Source organism: Heloderma suspectum, chromosome 1, assembly GCF_057233095.1.
Source record: "Heloderma suspectum isolate Gila_16-S chromosome 1, 16-S_ref, whole genome shotgun sequence".
Classification (NCBI taxonomy): Eukaryota; Metazoa; Chordata; class Lepidosauria; order Squamata; family Helodermatidae; genus Heloderma; species Heloderma suspectum.
In genome coordinates, this window is record NC_139458.1 from 154,369,727 (window position 1) to 154,390,250 (window position 20,524).

At 43.0% G+C, this 20,524-nt stretch overlaps 1 protein-coding gene across 4 annotated transcripts in view; it reads right to left on the reverse strand.

Moving 5' to 3' along the window:
- MYLK (myosin light chain kinase) overlaps window positions 1-20,524 on the reverse strand; it is a 274,020-nt gene that overhangs the window by 59,780 nt on the left and 193,716 nt on the right. For 2 of the 4 annotated variants that reach the window (XM_084807373.1, XM_084807368.1), the window contains exons 18-19: window positions 19,488-19,559; window positions 1,469-1,516 (exon numbers count right to left, since the gene is read on the reverse strand). In XM_084807373.1, the coding sequence (XP_084663499.1) occupies window positions 1,469-1,516; window positions 19,488-19,559 (120 nt within the window). The remainder of the gene's footprint in view (window positions 1-1,468; window positions 1,517-19,487; window positions 19,560-20,524) is intronic. The other 2 variants (XM_084807386.1, XM_084807379.1) reach the window with 1 other exon arrangement.

Genomic DNA, 20,524 nt, shown 5'->3' on the forward strand with positions numbered 1-20,524 from the left:
CTTGCAAAATCCCCCACCTCAAAGGAGAGGTGAGATGTACAAGCTCTCAAATTCTTCTCTGGTTCTGGTTAAAATCCGAGTGGGGGAAGAACTGCCAGCTTTCCTGGCTGACATGCATGTTGCTCTGTCAGGTTTCTCCTGCCCGAGCAAAGTCTTTGCCTGCCAGAGATGGAAGCTTTGGCAGCCCAAGGTAATGCGCACTGACAGTTCTGTCAGCATGCACAATCACCAGCAGCAAGTACAGCCCAGTCTCGGGGATGCCCTGCAGGGGTCTCCAGGACTAGGCTGGCTTCTTTGGCAGTGCTGCTTCAGGGCAAAAAAAAGGGTGGGGAGGTAAGCACACCCACCCCAGAGGACCTTACTGAAACAAGGGTCCTCTATTGAGGGGGTGGTTCATCCCTTGGTTTTAGCTCCTCCAACTTCTTAAATCTCCTCTATAGATGCTGCAGGCTGAGGAGACTACATCGTGTTTGTTTCCTGGCCGCAGGCTTTTAGAAGAAAAAAACTGTTTCTGAGTTAGTCCACAGGCAGCTTGGGAGAGCTTGACTATCTCTAGTCCCAGCCAGTTTTGGTGGACAACCAGAAGCTCATTAAGCCTCCTGTTTTTTAGCTGCCAGAGACTGCAAAAACAGGGTGATTGTCAAGCACTTCTCAGGTGGGCCTTAATATACGGCTGATGGGCAGCATTTGACTGCTAGGTCCCATGTTGTCTAGCCCTGGTTCAGTGTGTGGGCATTTGTGCCACAGAAAGCTATTCATTGGGGGGGGGGGATTTTATTTTTTACAAAAATAGAAAAACCTGAGCCTGGGATAAGGATCTGATTAGTCTTTGAATTGCTGTTCTGTGTTATACTGCATGGGTAAGCCTCAGTACTGATACCACTAAAGGCAAACATCATATAGGCAACATACCTACGAAAGAATAGAGGTAACCGTGAAATTCCATCAAGCTAAAACAGAAGGGCAGGAGGGAAGCAGGGCCATTGTATCGGATCTGCTGAAAGGGTGGCTTTGTTGGACCTTTCCTCTCAGGATAGGGAGAGATAGGAACCATCTACCCTGCTGAGAGTCCAGCTGCCTCTTCTCCCTGTACTGATTCCATTCCAGTATAAGCTGTTCCCAGTATAAAAACTACTATTTAAGGACTCCTGAGTTTGCTTTTTTCCTCTTTCCTCTCTTCCCCCTTTCCTTTTACAATCATGTCATTTAGATTGTAAGCTTGTGGGCAGGGACTTTTTTTATTGATTGTATGTAAGCTGCTCTGGGGGCTTTGTGGCCTGAAGAACAGAGTAAACATGCTTTAAATAAATAAATGTTTTTCTGAGCCATCAACCCACACCTCACAAGTCTTCTCAAATGAGTGCAAATAATAAGAATACTGAACAAGTGTATCGAACAAGTCTTGCAAAAGAATTTTTCTGTGTCTGTTTATTGCTCTATGTATTTCTAGTAGCATACAAATTAATACCTGCTTTGAGTGTCTTTGGAGTTCGTTTCTTCTTTACTGTTGCCTCACCTAATGAGAAAACAAAAATGAGCACCTGTTTTAAAGATGAATTTCGTGATGAACATATTAAATTATGTGAATTCCTGTGTTTTTAATTAAAAAGTAGATTTTACTTAAGACAACGTTGGCACATTAACACTGCTGTAAGTGGTGGATTGATATCCAAGAAGAAATTCCTTCGCTTGTGGAAGGGAACTGTTGGAACAAAACGCTATAATGAAGCGGAACCTACGGCCAAAACACACGTTATGTCGAATCTCCAGTTATTCGGCAGATTAAAATTATAATTAAAGTTATTTTTTGTAAAAACAGCCACAGAAGCCTTCTGATTTGTATCAGGACCATAGAATGGGAAAGGGGGAAGACCTAACCCTTCTCTCCCCAGTGAGAAAGCCCTAAACCAGACTGCCTCCCTGCAGCTGCTATTAGAGGGGGAAATGTACACAATTAGAAGAAAATAGGCCCACAAGTTTCCTTGTCATGGCTAATAGCAGTTGGGGGGGATCTGGATCACGGTCTCTGAAGCATGAGGAGAAAGGTTTAGACCCTCACCCCAGGCTATGGCTCCAATCCAAATTGGGGGTGGGGGGAGCACAGCTGCTTTTACAAAAAATGAATTACATCAGGCGCTTCAGATATGGAGCTCCAGCATAATGTGTCGTTTGGCCCTCAGAGAAAGGCAATGAGGTTGTAGAGGCCTGAGTTACAACTATAAAAGGTTTACGTTACACACAGAAATAATAGGGTATGATAGCGACAATTGCCCACATATTCATTGCTTTTAAATGAAATGTGGGGTGAGCGCACTTTTGCGAACCTTTGTCCAATCTTAACATTCAACTCTTTTTGGTGGCTTTGAAAAGCTACTTCTCATGGAGACCTGCAAAAGAATTTGTGCAAGTAGACAAAACTTACTAGTGTTGCCTTCTGGCTTTATGTTCAGGAAAACAAATTCATTTATTCATTTCTTTTCTATACTGCCTAATAACCAAAGCTCTCTGGACGGTTCACAAAAATCAAAACCCTAAAACACAACATAAAACATAATATAAAACCTTTAACAGATGAAAACCTTCAACATACAATGACTTAAGATGATGCTCAACAGAAGCCTTCCTCAAGCTGGGGCCCTCCAGATGTGTCGGAAAGCCACTCCCATCATTCTCAGCCAGTATGGCCTTGGCTGGGAATGATGGGAGTTGCAGTCCAACACATCTGGAGAGTACCAGGTTGGGGAAGGCTACTCAACAGTCACAGTGCTGACTCACATACATCTCACTCTGGAACAACACATATAAGAGCCAACAATCTCTCTCTCTACATACATACATATATATATAGTGGTACCATGCTTGCTTTGGTCTACAATGTGGATGTATAGTTCACACACACACACACACACACACACACGAACTGTGTTTGCCTGTGCATCTCCACTTAAGCCACCACATGGTGTGAACTCACTCAAATCACCATGGAGTATTGAGGGCGGGGGGGGGGGGGAGATGAGATTAGAGGCAGTTTTAAAATATCAACATAGGGCAACCACCTATAATGAGCACCACATTTTTCCTCTCTCTCTCTCCAGGAATATCTGATATAGGGATGACATTCATCTGATTAGATGCCTCCTAAACATTCCACTCTTCTCTCCACAAAACCTACTACCACCACTAGTGGCTAGAGTGTTGGACTGGGAGTCAGGCGATCCAGGTTCTAGTCCCCACTCAGCCATGAAAGCTCACTTGGTGACTTTGGGCCAGCCACAGACTCTCAGCCCAACCTACCTCACAGGGTTGTTGTTGTGAGGATAAAATGGGGAGGAGAAGGACTGTGTACACCGCCTTGGGTTCCTTAGGAGGAAAAAAGGAGGGATATAAATGCAATAAATAAATAAATGAAATAATCACCCTGATTTTGTAAGGCACCCAATCTCTAATGGGAAGGAAGCTGCCTTATATCAGGTGAGCCTATCCGGCCCAGAATGGACTACTCTGACCAGCAATCGTTCTCCAGGGTCTTAGGCAGAAGTCTATCCAGTCATCTGCTCCCTGATCATTTTAACTAGAGATTCCAGGAAATGAACCAGGGACCATCTGCAGGAAAAGCATGAACTCAACTATGCACCCTGCTTATATGGACCATATACAGTAGGTGCACCCTCTTCAGAATGCACTTGCTTCTTATTCGAAGTAGGTGCCAGCGGTGTAGTGGAGCCAGGGTTCACAGGGACCCATTACAGGGATTTTTTGATTAGCAGGGATGCTGACATCATCTGCCACCCCCCATCCCCTCAGAATTCCCAGTTTCCTCTGAGCTTAGCTGCAATCCTCACAGTGGCTGGGTGGAACTGAATTTTCCCAGCCAAAATATATTGTTCCTCATCATAATGGAAAATATTTTTGGGTGGCTTGATCTTGAATGGGCAATTAACACCCATCGGCTTTGCCAAAGACCTGCTCCTGGTGGAGATGAAAACTGCTAGAAACTGTTTGTTGGTGAGGATCAACGCAGCTGCCTGGAATTTTGGACTCTCTTTGGGAGTGTGGTTAAGGAGACTGTCATGATGAACCAAAATTTACCACTGGTATGCATTGAGGAAAAAGGAGGACAAACACTCCCCTGAAGCAATTAACAAATCAACTGTACATACTCTTTAAAATGGGTTCAGATTTGCAAAGCATCAAAAGACTGTCATTAAAACAGCATCATTTTAGGCACAAGGAAATTATGCCTTTTGCAGGGAAAGGCTCCTCTTGCTGCTATGGAACATTTTTGCCCTGCCATTTCCATGGCTCAGATGTCCCATAAGCAGAGATGCTCAGAAGCTACTGTGTTTGTCTCTGTCCCAGTCTCCCTCTCTTGTTTCCCTTTTCAGGCATTTTACTAAAAATAGCAACACAGGACTCCGAACTGCTCTTGTGTCTCCATAAACAGCTCTCAGCACAGTCTGAGCCACAGTAAAACCACCAAGTGGAAAAAATTTCACATAACTGCACCAAAGGATGGAGGCCATCTGAGCAAAGCCTGCATCCACAAGTCCTTCTGTTGTTAAGTTCTACTCAGAGCTGCTTCACACAGGAAAAACCTCGTATATGAATATCACTTCTGTGTAGCAAACTGTGCACCCTGTGTGTATTTTGCTACATATACAATGCTGCAGGTGTCCCCACTCACAAATCAGTGTAAATGCAGGCACAGAGAAAACACCCCAGGTGCAATTTCCTTGGTGGCAGGGCACTATACAAACCAAATAAACAAACAAATGCAATTTTCATGCAGGAAATTAGCTACGAACTAGCTAACATGCAGCTCCAATTGTATGTTAATAAAACATCAGAGTAGTGGGGTCCTTGCCAAAAAGGTTTACAATCTGCTTTAAAAGATAAAAGTAAAGGCCAGGAGAGGATAAGGGCGAATGGTCCTCCCTGCTGGCTTACAGTAGTTTTTCCTTTACAATGGAATCCTATACATATCGATTCCGAAGCAAGTCCCATTGAATTCAATGAGACTTATTCCCAGGTAAGTGAGTATAGGATTGCAGCCTTACAGCACAATCCTATATATGTCTATTCCGATGTAAGCTCCATTGAGTTCAGGTGATCAAATATAGGACTGCAGCCTTAGTCTACTAACCCAGAGGCTGTGGTGCAGTGCAAGAGTATGACTTGTACCATAACCAAGACTGCAGGTCCTCCTGCTGCTATCTAAATGAGCCACAAATCCTTGCTATGTGCTGTATCACACAGTTATAAAAGTTGGGGAATCAGTATTTCTCAGGTCAGTTAGGCAGTGACTTCTAAAGGGGAGTTCTCCAACTTCCCGATATATTCATTGCTCAAACCAGAACTAGTGCCACAGTGAAAGCATTAAACCATTCAATCATTACTGTCTGGCAAGTGCAAATACAGGTTTTTGAGAGGCTAACTGCAAGGAACAGGTCAATGCCATATTAAAGCCCTGATGTTGGTTTTTGTTGTTGTTTCAAAGAAAAGCAGCTTTTAGAGGGAGAAATTTGGAGCAAAAAAGCAGTGATGGGGAGGGGGAAGGTATGTGTAACCCATCCCTGCCTGCTCCATATCACCTCCAAGTAGCTTCCCCTTTGCTCCGTGCTATCAAGAATCCATGTGAGGTAAAGGCAGACATCCATAGATACCATTTACCCGCTCCAACTTCTTTCAAAAGCTGAGACATCCAAGCAGCCTGAGTCAGCAGAACGTTCATGGGATGCCAAACATGCAAAAAACCTCCCACAGCATAAGGGGGGGGGAGTTAAAAATACATTTTATAGGGGGAAACATATTTTTAGCATGAAAAAGAAAATAACTGAAGGTCCTGTATCCTTAGTGAAGCCATCAGGAATTTCACCAATGCATTCAAGCACCAGGACAAGAGGAAGATTATTCTTATCCCTTCCTACCCTTGAGACGTTCCCTCCAAACCAGCACCAGTGGCCTCAGCAGCAGGAGTCAATAGCTTTTTCTTCCCTGCACAATATGTCACACTGTAAAGCTTTTCAAAACAGGAGGTTATAGCTAAGCTTCTAAAGCTCCACACTTAGGCTCTTTAACAAGCAGCTCGCCATTTAGCAACTCAGACTTCAGCTGCATTCACTGGACAGCCTGTACTTTGGACAGCATCAAGTCCTACTTTAGGAAGAAGAAATGTAAGAGAACTCTTCACTTGAAGATACTGCTTCAGTTTTCAGGTTTATGTGCTGCTAAATGCCGTGGACCATTTCATGGCAGTGGCCACTCTGCTTTGGGTATTGCTGCGGCATCTTTAGAATGGAGAGCTGGGTTAAGGTCTCACAAAATCCTTAACAAACAGCCAGGATTTCCTGTTTCCAATGCTCCACCCCATCCCAGTGCACCACCCCCAATCACCCACACCCTCTTACAGCAGTGATGCATCTTGAATGCATCAGTTTATCTGCATGACAGGACAGGACTACTTAAGCCTTCCAACCAAATTAGCTGTGAGATTTTCTAGGATTCCCCCATTGCTTCTGTTCTCCTCCCACAATCCCCTAATAAGACAACATGAAACTGCATCTTAGCCACTGACTTAGTGATCTAGTAACCCTGGTTCTGTGATTAAAATGGCACCCTCGTCTACTGAGAATGGGCATGTTCAGGTTGCACGGTGCTGGGCTTCATATGCTTGATCAGTTGAAGTTGGATATGTGTCTGAGCTGGTGCTTCATAAATTTCATTCACTCCCCTGATGGCGCATGAGGTTACAAAGGGAAGTGCATTAACGATGGCTGCTTAAATTTTTGAGTGACGATGGTTCTATATAGCAGAGGAATGCTGAATACCTTTCAACAAAAAGCCATGAAAAGCCTTAAAACAGAGAGAGAAATGTATTACATTAGCTGTTAGTTGCTTATTAGCCTGCAAATATGCAACATATGGCATTCAATGAACCTCTTGTTCCAGACCTAGCCTGCAAAATGTTTTGGAACCCTTGTTTTCCTCATTAATCTAAAATAGTAAGTGCAAATAAGGCACATTATGCATTATGGCAAATTCTGAAAAGGAAGGAAGTCTCCTGGAGTCTTAAACCAGAGGTTTATATATCTATCATACTTCCCAAATTTGCCCAGGATTACCACCTTTGGCACCAGGTTTTCCTGAACATTAGCTAAGAAAGAAAGAGACTACCATGGTCATTATCCAGGTCCTGCTTCCCATCCCTGCACAGAGAGGGAGTATGCAAAAGCCAGGAGGGAAGGAGCATTTGGGGATGGAGGGGGAAGGCTGAAAAGGAAAAGGACTGGTTAATGCAGGATGCTCCTTTGCCTTGCCTGAAGTCAGGCATGTGGATCAGTGGCAGAGGAGAGCAGTCTGAACTCTGGAGAGTTTTCCCCACCTCTTCACCCTTCTCTGCTGTCAAACACATGACCCGCCCAGGGCTTGTGTTGGCATGGTTCATCTCCCTCTCTCTGATCAGACTCAGGCACCCCAAGTGAAACAGCATAAACTTGAGGCACGAGCCCGGTGGCAACAGAAAGGTAGGAAACACTGTCGTAGGTTCCAGAGTGGAGCGGAGCAGCTATGCTGTGCCAAGTAAAGGCGGGGCTGACATAAGAAGTACCATGCTGGATCAGAACAATGGTATATCTAGTCCAGCATTCTATTCACACAGTGGCCAACCAGATGCCTGTGGAAAGCCCACAAGTAGGACATGAGCACAATAGCACCCTCCCACTCATGTTCCCCAGCAATCAGCATCTGGTATCCTTGGGCCCAAAGCACTCCAGCAGGGCGCAGCACTGATATCTCTCCTGGACACCATGCAGCATCTGCTGGGTCTGGGAGCCACCTGCCATTTAAAAGATCTCGCAATAATCCTGAGCACTGCTACTACAGCAGGTGCTCTAGGGAACTGTATGCAATTCAAAATGGTGGCTGGGGGCCACTGACATAGTTCCTTACTGAAGTCCCTTAAACCTTGAGCTCCCCAAGTCAAGTGAGTGCTGAGCTCTAGAGGAAAATACTGCCCTAACCAATCTGCTCCCCATTGCTAATCATCCTCAGCTTCCTGCTGCTGCCTATATCTAAAGCTGCACATATAATCACAGAATCATAGGGTTGGAAGGACATAGGTCTTCAATACGCATACTGTTTTGGTGAAAAATGAACATGCGTCAACCCTACGGTTGCCATATGCTTCATAAGCATGGCTAGCACACTGTAAATTGTAAGCAGCTATTTAAGGGTCATGTTGAGACAATGATAGGGAATGGAAAATAAATATAAAGTGATATGAAACAACTCACAGTCTGTATCAGCCTTTCCCAACCTGGTGCCCTCCAGATGTTTTTGACTACAACTTCCAGCATTCCTGACCATTGACAATGCTGACTGGGGCTGAAACATCTGGAATGCTAGGGCATGCTGGTATATATAAAAAACCAGATGTGTGACAAAAAATTAAATCAAATTAAGATGGGTTGACCACGTCTGAGGCATGCCTGCTGCCTCAAGAATGTGACAACTTGTTTTAGAAGGCTCTCTAGATGGTGGAAGACCTCTAGGACAGGATGACCATCATTAAGATAACATGGATAATTTGGAGATGATTTTTAAAGATAATTGGTGCACTCACAGGCTAGACTAGAAAATAACATTTCAGGAAAAAGAAAATGTGTTACTGCAGCAGCAAAAACTCCTGTGTGGCACGCGTAATGCACAGAGAAGCTTTCGTGACCTACTTCTATATGTGGCGATCAATACCTATCACCTTTTCCTTCTCTCTGTCCCCAGATAACCATACAGAAAATAAACTGTAAATAAAGCCCTCATGGAAAATTCTGCTCTTTGCCAGTATTAACTCAGCCACAGCTTGTGTCCGGATGGCATAAACTATACAGCATAATAACCTGGCTGAGACTCAAGTAACATACCTAGCATAAGCTTAACTGGGTGCCAAGGAAGAATGGCTTGTACAACTAGAACATTTCCCCTATCGCTTTTCCACATACTATGGCAATTGGATTTCCACTTGTACACTGGCAACTTGAACAAACTATCTTCATATAAGGACAAATCCTACATACACACCTTAGAGTGGGAGACAAGGGGTGATCTGTACGCCAATGGGTGGGGTTTGAAAGAACAACCCCATCTCAGCACTCTTCTTAAGCATGGAATTTACAAACAGCTTGAAATGTACTGTACATAGATTTCCAATCTACCCAAGACCACACGCAAGGTCAGGCTTTCTCATAGATGCTCCATGCTCCTTCCCAAAATGTTCAGTTGTTTTTTCTTTTCTTCTTTTTCTTTTTAACTAAGTCTTTAAACCTTTCACTTACAGAGATCTAAGGAAAAGCATTTAGGCAGAATTGCCTACAATGGCTCGCTAAGTAGTAAACTTGCTCACAATATCCTGGCCAATGAGTGCTAACACAATGGAATGATTCAAGAGCATTGGAGCACTGGACACTTTTTAACATTTTGTCAAAATATTTTAAAGCAATATTTAATCAATTAAATATATTTTGATTATTTAACTTACCAAGGTGCTGTTTTGTGCTTTCCCCCCACCCGCGCACTTTTTTGCCAAACATCAAAGTTGCACAGTTATTCAGTAGTGCATCTGGTGGCTCCCCATGAGGATACCCCACATATATATACATATTTTTCCCCCATTCCAGAAAGCATTCAAGGAGTTAGAGCCCCCACCCCCTTTTTGGTACACATGGCCAGAGGTAAGGGAAGGGCTTGGAAAACCAGCTCAGGCAGTGGGGCAGCTGTGGCAGGGGGAGGATCGGGAAGGAAGGCCATGACAATCAGAGCGACATGGGGTGGGTGGGATGGTGGTGGTGCAGGGAGACGGCTAAGGATTGATGCCACATAGAGAATGGCAGGAAGCCAGAAGAGACAGCAGAAGATGCCCCTCACTCAAAGCCAGCCAATCGGAGGGAGTGTCAAGATTCCCCTTTTGCCCTGCTGAAAACTCCAATAGCCAAATCAACACTCAGACAAGAGGCTGCATTTCCAAGGCTTTAATTCCATTTACCCTAATGAGGCATACAGATGCAAATTGCTACAGACTCACAGACTACAAAGGAAAAGCCTTCAAGGAGTTCAAAGGGTGGGAAACTCTCTTAACCCTCTTAACTTAAGGGGTGGGAGGGGAAACTCTCCTCCTCTCCCGTGACACCTCTAGGCACAGCTGTTGACTGAACTGCTCTGGCACTCTGTATGCTCAGAGGCAACCCTGACAGGGAGGAAGGTGACATAGCGGTGGCATGAAGGATGGTGGTATATGGTTTCCACAGCAAAGGAAACTGGGATATCTGCCTGGCCAGGCAGGAAGACTACAGAGGGAGGAGGAGCAAATGGGGGAGAGAAATAAGCTAAGCACAGTAGCTTATATGTCCAATCTTGTGATGGGCATAGTGGGCTGTTTTTCCGAATAAGCTACTATGAGTAGCTTATAAGCCACCATGGTTTAAAGTGATGGGCGGACCTGCCCATAAAGTCCAATACAGTATAAAACTTCACATTAAGATAAATGAAAAACAAAAGATCTGCGGTGGAGCCCTTGCTACAAATGTCTTGAAATTCCAATGTTGAGCTGGGAAAAGGCAAGGTTATTATGTGGCAGTATCTAGGCCTCTAGAAAGAGGGAGGATACTCAGCTGAAGGCTGCTCCCATTAAATTCCATAAAGAAAGAATGACTGAGCATGCACTACTACTAACCCACTGCTCAATAGGATGCAGGCAGAGGCAGTATCTTGGGTACTAAATATGACACTGTACAAGTTTGATGCTTTTATGATTGGAACTTGGAAGAACTGTTCGTTCTCTTACTGAACAAGAACTGGGAAATGGAAAATAAATTAAAGCACTTTATGGGTTTGGTTACATACCATCCAACTGAGCTATTTTATATCAAGGTTTCCGGAGTGACATTTACATGAAATGGCTCCTGTAGACTTTCCTCCTTTAACTGGGTGGGTTTTTGTTTACTGTGGAGGTAATGAAAATTATGAAGAGTTTTGGACAAATTTAATCTGATATCCTATTACACTGGTGCTACAATGTTCTATTCCATTCAAGAAAGAAGGGGCAATGCTAACATTCAAGCTTTGCTGAATATACCCCCACCCCACCCCTGGTTTCATGGGACCATTTGTCTCCCATGAAAGTGGGGGGGGGGATATTGGCAAATGTTAAGGCCAGCTGAAATAAACAAAAAACAAAAAACTTTTGGCTAAGGGGTTGGCTTACCTTTAAAAATGTGGTGACCAAAGTTTAAAAAATCTTTTTCTTAAACAAGAAAATCAAAACACTGATGACACTTTAAGCAGCAGCGTGGGTGCCCTCAACACCATGATAGTGTTTTCTTTCAAATTTGGAATGGAATGCCCCACAGGAATGCTCTACATCATAATGTAGCATTGTTCCCATAAAGCATTCTTGCAGTGTTCCCTTTGACATTTGGGACAAGATGCTCCAGGGGAATGGTACTATGTCATGATGTGGCTTTATTCCCCTAAGAATTCAGTCTCAATAAGCACTTTCTCTTGTTTAAAAAAACAAAAACGCGGCCATCTTGTCTCTAAAGCCCACTCCAACTAGGAAGTTCTGCCTTTTTATATTAAAGTGCAACCCTATGCATGTTTAGATGGAAAAAAGTCCTACAACTCCCAGCATTTTCCCAGGGAATTGTTGGACATTTTTCCATCTAAACATGCATAGGATTGTGCCCTAATCCATAGTGCTGGGCCAAATACTTTTCTTAGAACTGATATCCTAGTTAGTTATTTTCTTTGAGTTGATATCCCAATTAGTCCTGGGACAAAATATTTGGCCCAACACTAACTGGAATATCAAATCTAAGAAAATAATAAAAGGAGATTTCCACAGATTTTGTTCTGGACAGTGTCAGTGGTGACATTTATTAACTACTCTCCGCAGAAGTACAGAATAACCTAGCCAAGACATTTGTTTGACATAAAATCAGACAGGTTCCATGCAGTAGCAGGCATGAAGATTTATTTCTTTAAGGATTCAAGATTCCACAAAACACTGTTCTTTCAATTGTTGGAAGAAAGACAGAGAGAAAAAGAGAAACAATATGACACAGTGAAGTCTTTGGAACAGTTGAAGTGTTTTTCAATGAGCACAAAGGGAGATGTGTTTGTGACTTAATATTTGAGGAGTTTTCAAATGTTACTTTAGTAAATCTCCCTGAGAAAATGATTAGGGGAAGTATAACATAACAGTTAGGGGAGGAAACGATTGGCAGCGAGATGGAATGGTGGCGGGAGTGACAGGTGGAGAATATCAAGTGAGGAGAACAATTAGGAAGAAGACAGAGTTAGTGGATGATGAGATAAAAGGCTGGTGGTCAAGAATGCTCTTAAAGAGGGAAGTTAGCATATTAGATTGAATCATTGTTTATTATTTTGTATCAAATGACTACTTGTGCTGGATATATGCTTACTGTTTTAATTACCTGTTTTCTGAGAGGATTCTAAGTTAGCGCATCTCACCCCACATGCTGGCTTTGAAATACACAGCTCAGCCTATAAAAGAGAGTCCTACTGCTCTCTGAAAATCAGTAGGTGGTGCCAGCGGGTTTTGGGAAATACTGGGGAAGTCTGGACTCAGTGGACAGACTGAGTGCCTTGCCCCAATGACCTTGAGGGGCCAGGGCCTTGTAGGGGCCCCTAGAGCAGGGGTGCCAAACCTCAGTCATGGGGGCCAAATCCCCTGGCCCTCCAGGGCCCTTGTGATGGCCATACCCACTTCCCCTGGCACCACCACCTTTCCCCAACCATCAATTGTTTGGTGGTTTCCTGGATTTTGTGCGGTTTTTCCCCCCATTCCAAAAGGCTGCAATGCCTCTCCTAAGGCTGTGTTACTGGCAGGAAGACCTTTCAGCTCAAATAGGCTGGTGTTTGGGGTATTTTGGCCCTGCCCGCTTTGGCCCCACCCACCACTGGAACATAGCAAAAGCTTCTCTGAAATGGAATTAGGGACTGAAAGAGGTTCTGCACCCCTAAAGAAAAAGAAATAACATTTCACAGTAAACTCTTTGGAACGGTTGGGAGCATTTTTCAATGAGCACAGAGGGGAAGTATTTTGTCTGTGACTTAATATTTGAGGGTTTTTCATACATTGCTTTCATAAACCTCCCTAAGAAAGTGATTTGGGAAAGCCTAGAAATTAAAATAATCATTTCAATCGTGTAAAGATTATTTACTGAGTGTAGTGGTGAGAGTGACGGACTGGGAGCCGGGAGATCCGGGTTCTAGTCCCCACTTGGCCATGGAAGCTCACTGGGTGACTTTGGGCCAGTGACAGACTCTCAGCCCAACCTACCTCACAGGGTTGTTGTTGTGAGGATACAATGGTGAGGAGGAGGATAATGTAAGCCGCCTTGAGTTCCTTGCGAGAGGGAGAAAGGTGGGGTATAAATGCAATAAATAAATAAAATAAATAAAAATAAATAAAATGGAAGGTGAGTTTAAAAGGTGTCCTTTGGCAAAATAAATGCAAATCCAATGTTCACAGATAGATTTAAAATGGTGGAACTTTACATAGGAACTAATGCTTCAGTATCCTTGGTTTCAGAGACATTCTTCCTTGTTTTTTCTTTACTGGTTCCTTTTCTGTTTATTATGCTTCTTTCTGCCATCACCCTCCTTCTTGTTTCTGGCTCTAGACACATCTCCCCAAGCATAGAAGTGAAGCCTGATCCTTTGAGAGCTACCAATATAACATAAACATAGCAATATGGGATACTGAGAGAACCAGATGTGGTGAAACCACTGTGTTTCTATCTAGGTATCTTCCAGTCCACAGTACCTAAGTAAAAAACCATCTCCATGATACACACCTGCACATTCATAAGGATAAAAGCTTCAAATCACTGCCACTTGCACAAATGGGTCACATTTGCACCCTTCTGTGGAACAACTAAACAAATTACACAAAGTTCTAAAAAGCTTTGCTGCTTTTCATCCTAGCTGTAGGCACTCAACACTACTCACTCTGGCAAGAGTGAGCAAGAGCCTCCAAACGAATTTCTTTGAAGACCCCCAGGGAAGGATCAGCAGCACACAGGCCAGACAACCTCTTGGAGGAGAGAAGTTGTTTGTGAGAGAAGTTCCTGATTTGGGGGTAAAGGGAAAAGGCCAGGAAGGGGAGGAGTCAAGGCAGGGTAAAGTACAGCAGAGCTGGGGGAAGTTGCGTTGCAGAGTCAGTTAACAAACCGTTGTTCAAGTTATGGAAGTTAAAAGGTTTGGGTTACAACACATTGCACTCCTTGAGTTGGAATCTACTCCCACCAAATGGGGCCAAAGTTGAGACACAGCCTGTTTATGTATTCACTGTAAGACCTTCCCACTGCCCATGTGATTGGTAACCAGTGGTGTAGTGGTAAATTTTGAAGTGCAGGCACTCATCGTGACAGTCCCCATGGCCACGCTTCTAAGGGGAATCCAAAGATTTAGGCAGCTGAGTTGATCTACATCAACAAACCAGTTCTAGCACTTTATCTTCATCAGGAGCAGGTCTTTGGTAAAGCTAATGGGTCTTAATTCCTCATTCAAGACTGGGCGATTTAAAAATATGTTGCATTACAACAGCAAACAATATATTACTGGGAACATCCATTTCCCCCCATCTACTGTGAGAATTTAAGCTATGCAGAGAGGGAACTGGGAATTCTGAGGAATGGGGTAGCAGATGGCAGCGTCCCTGCTAATCAAGAAGTGCTGGCACTATGTCCCTGTGAACCTTGGCTCCACAACACCACTGTTGGTAACAGTCCCATGCTAGCCTGAGTTAGGCAGAGGGATGGGGGAGAAGAGGGATTACAGTAAGCAGACAAACGGGACTCTGCCTAAACTTTAACACAGTTGCTCTTCCTCATGATTGCTTAGACAAGCTTAGGGATTTCATAGCTCCCTTGCTTCCAAACCTGCAGGCAAGTTCAGCGATTACAGCAGTTCTTTGGAGCCTTGAGGGCTTTTGCACAGTTTCTTCGAATGGCCTGGGACTTGGATGAGAAATAGATGCAATTTCAAAGGGAAGTGGGGACTTGAAAGCACAGCAAAAAACATTCTGACAACAGCAAAAGTGAAAATGAAACTAAACAGACGATTCTGGTCAGTTCTACTACTAATCACAAGGTGTGAACAAACCTTCAATGGCTTCAGCTGGGTTTTGCCAAGGACAAAAAGAAACTTTCATGCAACAACTTGAACTGCATGAAAAAATATGGAGAAAGCAGGCTGCAAAATGAGGTTTTCTGTTTATACCAATTCCAGAAAGACATAACTTCAGGGTTTTTAGTAGGGAGATTGCATAAACATTATTGAATCCATCTCAGTATGAATTATTCACCTCATATAAACCTAAAGAGTAAATTTTTAATAACGTTTATTTCAATTCAAATACAAACACCCATAAAATTGGGCAATCTAGTAATTTTACTTAAATAAAGTATATTTACTTAAAGTGTTTTTCCTATTAGTTTCATAAAGGTCAAATTAACTTCAGTCAAAACGAATACCATAAGATTAAAACAAAATGGCAATAGATGGGTTATGGCAGCAAGAACTTTATCAAGGTACAAGCTTAATGTATGCACCTGATATTGCCCATGTAATTCATTTCTATGGATAAGAAGCATATCTTCAGAAGGACCCAAAGCATTAGAGATGCAAGAACGACATGGACAGCCATGCTTTGGGCATTAGAGAGGAAGAGATCCTCCATCCATACATCTGTGCATGCCTTCTCCAATTTGAGTCCCTATAGTTATTTTGGGCTACAACTCCCATCATCCCTGACCAGATTGGGGAAACCTGATGTATAGGGTGCTCCACCCATTCTGGAACTCTGACTAGTTTAGAGTTCCTGAACAGGTGTAGAAGCTGTACACATGCATGGCCCTTTTCTCACTACTATATGGCTGTGAGGGGCATGGCTAGTGGGTGTATCAGAACTGTGTGTCCAGCAGGCACGATTCCATTCCCCCATCATGCATCACTGAACATGGGAAGGAGTTTGTGTAGACTCCTCTTGACACACATAATTCCTCCGCTAAAAATTGTAGATTGCAGATTTGTTGTGTGCTTCCAAAATGCTTTGGGTGTTCTGTAAAACAACGCCTTTAGAAAATAGGTTGGGGTGGAGAAGAGGAGACAGTAAACAGAAAAAATAGAATCTCTGCAGCATTTTTTAATGTTGACAGAGGGGTCAACATCTAGTAGAGAAATCAATTCTTTCGTTATCTCTCATATATGTGTGTGTGTGTGTGTGTATCTATATCTATATCCATATCCATATCCATATCCATATCTATATCTATATATAATCGGAATCCTTCTAAGAAATGTTTAGGCTCCTTCTACAGCCATTGGATTACTGTCATGTTCTTGGTGCACCCTTTATAACAACTCAAAGATTTCTCAGTTTGTATTTCACTATTTATCAGATGGTACACTTGCATCTAGCCTGAATGGCTGTTTTACTCTACCTGACCCAATATTTGCAATGCATTCATTTACCACCATTATATTTCCTCTTTTTGTGAAATCAGTTTAGTTGCCTATTGCTAATATAATAATATAATGATGAGCTTAGGGGATTGTCTGCTCTCCCTCCACCCACTCCTTTTGAGAGACAGAAGAATGACTGCTTTTTTGCTCATCCTCAGCCAAGTTTGATGATCCAATAATGAAATATTGACCCCAAGGGCTTTTGTTCTGAACAGACTGCAAGATGTGAAAGAGAACTTGAACTTCAGCATCATAGCATCAAGAACACAAATGTGTGCAGTTGCTAACCACAATTTCCCTCTCTCTGTTATTCAGAAACAGGAGTAGCATTAATATTTTGACTCTGTTACATTGAATAAAGACACTTCCCTTGATCTTAACTGGATTTTGTAAAAAAAAAAAAAAAAAAGTTGCAAGACAGAAGTCTTGTTTACACAGCCACAGATTCTTGAGTTGCCTCAAGAGTTTGATTTAGTCTTGTTATTCCAGCTTAAATAGATCACGTCTGACTGATTTATACCAACTTAAGGCACAATTCTATGCATGTTTAGACAGAATAGGTCCTGCTGGGAGTTGTAGGACTTTTTGCTGTCTAAACATGCATAGGATTGCGCTCTTAGGTTTTTAACTCTCCAGATACTCTTAAAAGGAAGGAGAGAGGCTTCTTTCAATCACACAAAATCCCCAGGCAAGAGTAACACATGATCAGAGTTGATGCTAGTCTCCATACCAGCCAGTAGGCAGGACCAGATGGACGGCAGGCTGCTGTATCTTTTAAGATGAAACTTCCAAATGACTATCCTAAAAGAGAGCAAATTGGACCAGCTCCCATATTAACTTTTTCTTATATGGAAAAACTAATAACTTATTAAATAGGGAGTATAAAACACAATGTGTGAATAGCTGTGAGAGTGTTTTTTTATATATGCAGCATCTTCCTGAGGTGCATTCAGGAAACAAAAGAGACACTTTGCAGCAATTCACACATTACTTTTGCATGCTCCCCCAACCCCATATAAGCGTTCATCTCTTGATCAGAAAAAAAGCAGCATATGAATTTGACTTGCAACACAATGGCAAACTGAAGAGAGAGAAAGGAAAGGAAAGGTTCCTCCTGTGCAAGCACCGAGTCATTGCTGACTCCTAGAGGGACGCCACTTTCGCTGGCGTTTTCATGGCAGAATATAGCGGGGTGGTTTGCCATTGCCTTCCCCAGTCGTGACTACCTTTCCCCCAGCAAGCTGGGTACTCATTTTACCGACCTCGGAAGGATGGAAGGCTGAGTCGACCTGAGCCAGCTACCTGGGACCCAGCTTCCGCTGGGATCGAACTCAGGTCGTGGGGAGAGTTTCAGATGCAATACTGCCGCCTACCACTCTGCGCCACATGAGGCTCTGAAGAGAGAACGCCATCACAAAAGCTATCTTGCTGTATCATAGTTGGAAATAAGAATTGTGTACAAGCACTATGGGTCACACAGTGCATAGTATATAGTGTCAATGGAATTCACATGCTGGCACACATTCCCATCCAAAACTAGTAGAACGAGTCAACACGTATGTGCTGGCCTATCATTAGAATGCACATCAGATTGGACAACTGGGGAAGAATGACAACCCTGCATGAACAGAAGTGGTCCAGAAAAAGATATCCAAGACAGTGGGTTGGATCCAGAGTTTCTGTGAGTGGAGCTCCACTCCCAGGAGATTCCTGCTCAAGAAAGAAGGGATAATTTTTGCTCATTCCTCCTTCCCTCTGAAGCCTGCTGAGTTCCCTCAAAAGCTGCTCCAAATGTTTGGGAAGTCCTCCAGAACAACAGAAGAGATGGCACTGGGGGCTGCAGGGGGAAACTGGCAAAAATTGGCTTCCTCCAGTGGGAGCCTCTGCTGGATCTCAGTCCATTTCATAAATGGAAGGAACCCTTTTGTTCGCAGGAAGGACATCTTGGATCCAACACCATCTGTAGATTTTCTGTGAATATCTGACCATGCAGGGAGGCAAGGGGAAAAAAACCCTGTGCCAAAATAAAGGAATTTATTTTGTACATCTGAACACCTTAGACAATTTTGGAGACAACATCTCCTGCATTAACAGTGAACTAAACTAAAACAAAATTCTGCTTTTGTGTTTGCCAACAGCAGAATAAATTCCTGAAGAACCATTCCATTCTAAATGCACAAGGATTTGGCCTGGTGCACCTTGTTAAAACCAGTTTTTACACATCTGGGCAGTATCCATCAGTAGCGCAACAGGAAGCTACAGGATTCTGCAGTAATCATAAATGAGTGAAATGCTCATTTCTAGAATGCAGCAGGTCAACACAGCTTGCAGAAGGGAGCTCCGTGGACCTGTCCCATTCTGGAAATGAGCATTTCTGCTCATTTCCAGGATCACTGTTGGAAGCACTAGTTCCTGTTGCACAAGCAGTGGGTCCCAGGAGTGAAATGGAGTCACAGGAGCGCAGCAGCAGTACTGGATACTATCCCTTGGTTTTTACCACTTAAGACACTTTTACATGTACTGTATGAGAAAGAACAAAATGTCTTGTGGTACCTTAAAGACATTTATTATGGCATAAGATTCTGTGGACTATAGCCTGAGTATGAGTAAAGATTCTGTTCATGTGGTTCTCCCTAACAATATATTTACACAATGTAGAAATGATGTCCAGCCTCCTGTGAAATTTGCTGTTTTTGTGTTGCGTCAGGTCAGGAAGAACCACATGGGGCAGAAGTTGACATGTACTTGGTTTGGGGTGGGAGGTGACATCAACCATCTGTACATGGTATGCTCCAACCAGCGTACAAAGTATTGACGCTGCTGTTGTCTGACTTGTTGTCTGACTGTAGCCTTAGTCACAATAATGGCAAGCAATTGTGGAGTCAGGTACTTTCCTAAGCACCTGGATAAATTCAGCAAAAAGGAGTAAAAGTATAAGCACTTACTCTCTGTTCCAAGCACAAGAGGGAGTGAACTCTTTGGCTTTTTGCTTTTCTTTTCAGTTGGCTTTAAAGACTCTAGAACAGAAGGAAAGTGGAGGGGGCAGTCAAGAATCAAAGCAGTCATTTAGGGCTAAAGAGCAATGACTACAGTAGAAAGAGACCTCTGATTTGCCTTTGATTCTGACTGGGCTGGAAAGCAGATGAAAATTGTTGGCTTGTATGATGTTTAAACAAGGTTTATTGCACAGAACTGCTTGGACAGGCTAAATTCTGAAGGAAAGAACAAAAATAGCTTTCCATGCTGCCCAGGCGATGTTATGTTCAGAACTCTTTAAAGCACCAATGGATAAGCTTCATACTTTAGAAGATGGATGCAATATGGTTCCACTCAGGTTACTCTGGTTAAGCCCCAACTGGAGGATTCTCTGTTTTGAAAAAATAGGGATTAACTGGAGAGGGCTTGACTGGACGGGGTTAGAAAAAATAAGACCACCAAGCTGAAGTTTAAAGAACTGATCAAGGTTCAATTCTAGAATATAACGAGAGCAGATATCAGGCTGCTATACTAAAGATAGAAAACACATCTGGAAACAGCATTTTCAGAAAGTTGAAGGTAGTCTGAAGGAGGAATGGCTGTACACTGAATTGGTGAACAGGGTGTGTACATTTTTTTATCATTTTAAAAACTGATTTAACCAGAAACAATAGTGAGACACAAGAAATGTGCTCACACCATGGAAGGGCATACTAGGAATGCATGTGCCTCTGGCCCAGAAGGCATATATTGCAACAACCTAGCTGAAGTTAAACAGATCTGGCTCTCATCAGTGCCTGGATAGGAGTCCATCTGAAAAACCTACATATGCTACCTTGGATTCCATAGAAGCAAAGCAGGATATACATATAAAAAATAAGATTTTAAAATGTTGGTGGATTCTCATTGCAAGACTATATATTTGTGCACCTGGGACAGGATCTCCATCTCCATTACACCTTTCCTGTCCTGACCCTGAAATCGTCAGTCATACCTTGAATATTGT